Source organism: Empidonax traillii, unplaced genomic scaffold (assembly GCF_003031625.1).
Source record: "Empidonax traillii isolate 1590-97213 ecotype Southwest subspecies unplaced genomic scaffold, ASM303162v1 scaffold3731:size11309, whole genome shotgun sequence".
NCBI lineage: Eukaryota > Metazoa > Chordata > Aves > Passeriformes > Tyrannidae > Empidonax > Empidonax traillii.
The window spans coordinates 9,152-11,309 of record NW_020958924.1 but is presented as its reverse complement, the minus strand read 5'-3'; the positions used below and the strand labels follow the sequence as shown (position 1 = coordinate 11,309).

The following is a 2,158-nucleotide window of genomic DNA, read 5'->3' as shown; positions in this document are numbered from 1 at the left end:
CTCCCTCCCCGTCCAACGAGGGTGGTGCCCACAGGACCGGAGACCACTACGAGTGGAACAAGGTGACCACGTGCATCCACAACGTGCTGAGCGGGCCCCGCTGGATCGAGCACTACGGGGAGGTGCTGATCCGCAACACCCGCGACGCCTCCTACCACTGCAAGCTCACCTTCTGCAAGGTGTGGCCCCCCTACCCCTTCGCCCCTCGGGCCCCGCCCTCCCACCTGCCCTGGCTCCACCTCTCTGCACTGAAATGGCCTGGCCCCGCCCCTTCACCTACTAATTAATATTAATTGTGTCATTGCTCCACCCTTTTCCTGGCCCTGCCCCTGCTTATGGCCCTACCCTTTCCCGATAGCTCTTCTCCCTCCTAGTAGCCCCACCCCCTTAGTGCCACACCCTTTTATGACCCCTCCCCATCACTCGTGGCCACACCCTTTCCCAATAGCCCCCCCCCCTTTCCCCCCCCCCCCCCCCCGGCCCCCTGCCCACCTCCCGGTGGCCGCAGGCCCGGTACTGGGGCGCGGGGGCCAACGAGGTGCAGGGGGCCGTGCTGAGCCGCAGCGGGACCACCGTGGAGCGCCTGGCTGGGAAATGGCACGAGGGGCTGCACCGCGGGCCCGCCCCGGGCCAGTGCATCTGGAAAGCCAGTAAGGACCACCCTGGGGGGCGGGGGGGGGGGGTTGGTTACCCCACGCCAGGGGGTGGTCTCAGCGCCGTCCCCCACTCCCGCACAGACCCCATGCCCCGTGACCACGAGAGGAATTACGGCTTCACCCAGTTCGCCCTGGAGCTGAACGAGCTGACGCCGGAGCTGCGCAGGGTCCTGCCCTCCACGGACACGCGGCTGCGCCCCGACCAGCGGTGAGTGGGCCCTCCCGGCGCCGGGAGCGGGGCAGGGGGGGACGCTGTGAGGCCACCCAGCTGCTCACAGCCCCATCCTGCCCCCCTGCAGGTACCTGGAGGAGGGGAACATCCCGGCGGCCGAGGCGCAGAAGCGGCAGATCGAGCAGCTGCAGCGGGACCGGCGCCGCGTCATGGAGGAGAACAACATCACCCACCAGGCGCGCTTCTTCAGGTCTGCCTCGGGGCAGGGGGCTGGGAAACCCATGGGTGAGGGGCTCTCAGGGAATGGGCAGACCCCCTGGCAGTGCTGAGGGCACCCTGTGGCTGGGAGGAGTGCAGAGCTCTTATGGGGTGAGGAGGCTCCTTTTGGGATCCTGAGGACACCCCATGGCTCAGTGGGATGCAGGGCTCGTAGGGAACTGGGAGAACCTCTAGGAATGCTGAGGGCACCCCATAGCTCAGGGGGTCTCAGGAAATGGATAAAACTCCCCCTGGAAATCCCAAGGCCACCCCAAACACGCCCCCTGCCCCCCTCCCCAGGCGGGTAACAGATGCCAGTGGCAAGGAGTCGTGGGTCACCAACAACACCTACTGGAAGCTGCGCCTGGACCCCGGCTTTGCCCACCTGGACAGCGCAGTGCTCTGGTAGCGACCCCCCTCGGGGCTCTGAGACCCCCCAGCTCATCACAGCAGTGGTGCCCAGCAGTGGGGCTGGTCCCCCCAGCACTGGGGGGGGAGCAGTGTCCCCCCCCCGCCCTCTCCGAGCCATTTTGCTGGTGTTTAAATAAAACTGTGATACAAAAGGGGGGGGGGGCAATTCCCCCTCCCCCTCCCCCTGACCTGGGGCAGAGCCTTGGGGACAGCTGGGGCACTTTGGGGCAGGGGCTGGCAGTGTCCCCCTGCCCTGGCAGCACAAGATGCCTGGGGGAGGGGGGAAATGAGGGGCACCCGCAGGCGGGAAGACCCCTCTGGCCCTCCCTACCCCAAACTGTTCCCAGGGGCTGCTCTAATAAAGGCTGTGAAGAGTTGGGGTGTGCAGAGAGCTTCCTTCCCCCCCTCCCCCCACCCCGAAACACCCCTGGGGCTCAGGACCCCCCTACCATCCCAGGATGGGGGAGGGCACCCTTAGCCCCCCCTTCCCGTGCCTCAGTTTCTCTCCCCCCCCCACAGACACAGAGCTGAGCAGCGTCCCCACAGTGCCCCCTTTATTGCGATATGCTGCTGCCCCCCCGCCCCACGCTGGGCACGGGGGGGGGCTCAATAAATACTTCAGCATTAACCCCCCCCAACCCTCCCGCCCTTAAAAACCACC

The 2,158-nt window shown here is 66.8% G+C and overlaps 1 protein-coding gene across 1 annotated transcript; it reads left to right on the top strand.

Moving 5' to 3' along the window:
• Positions 1–37: 37 nt before the first annotated feature.
• LOC114072691 (oxysterol-binding protein-related protein 7-like) lies at positions 38–1,711 on the top strand. The gene is made up of 5 exons (XM_027910556.1): positions 38–179; positions 509–650; positions 738–864; positions 956–1,078; positions 1,387–1,711. Exons 3-5 carry the CDS (start codon positions 743–745, stop codon positions 1,493–1,495), a joined length of 354 nt encoding a protein of 117 aa, XP_027766357.1. The 5' UTR covers positions 38–179; positions 509–650; positions 738–742; the 3' UTR covers positions 1,496–1,711.
• Positions 1,712–2,158: the final 447 nt, after the last annotated feature.

Excerpts from the sequence above, each read along its gene's own strand:
- LOC114072691 (XM_027910556.1), top strand. The coding sequence starts at position 743 with ATGCCCCGTGACCACGAGAGGAATTACGGCTTCACCCAGTTCGCCCTG. Across the intron at positions 865-955 it reads CGGCTGCGCCCCGACCAGCG|GTACCTGGAGGAGGGGAACA; the intron begins GTGAGTGGGCCC and ends GCCCCCCTGCAG. Across the intron at positions 1,079-1,386 it reads CACCAGGCGCGCTTCTTCAG|GCGGGTAACAGATGCCAGTG; the intron begins GTCTGCCTCGGG and ends CCCCCTCCCCAG.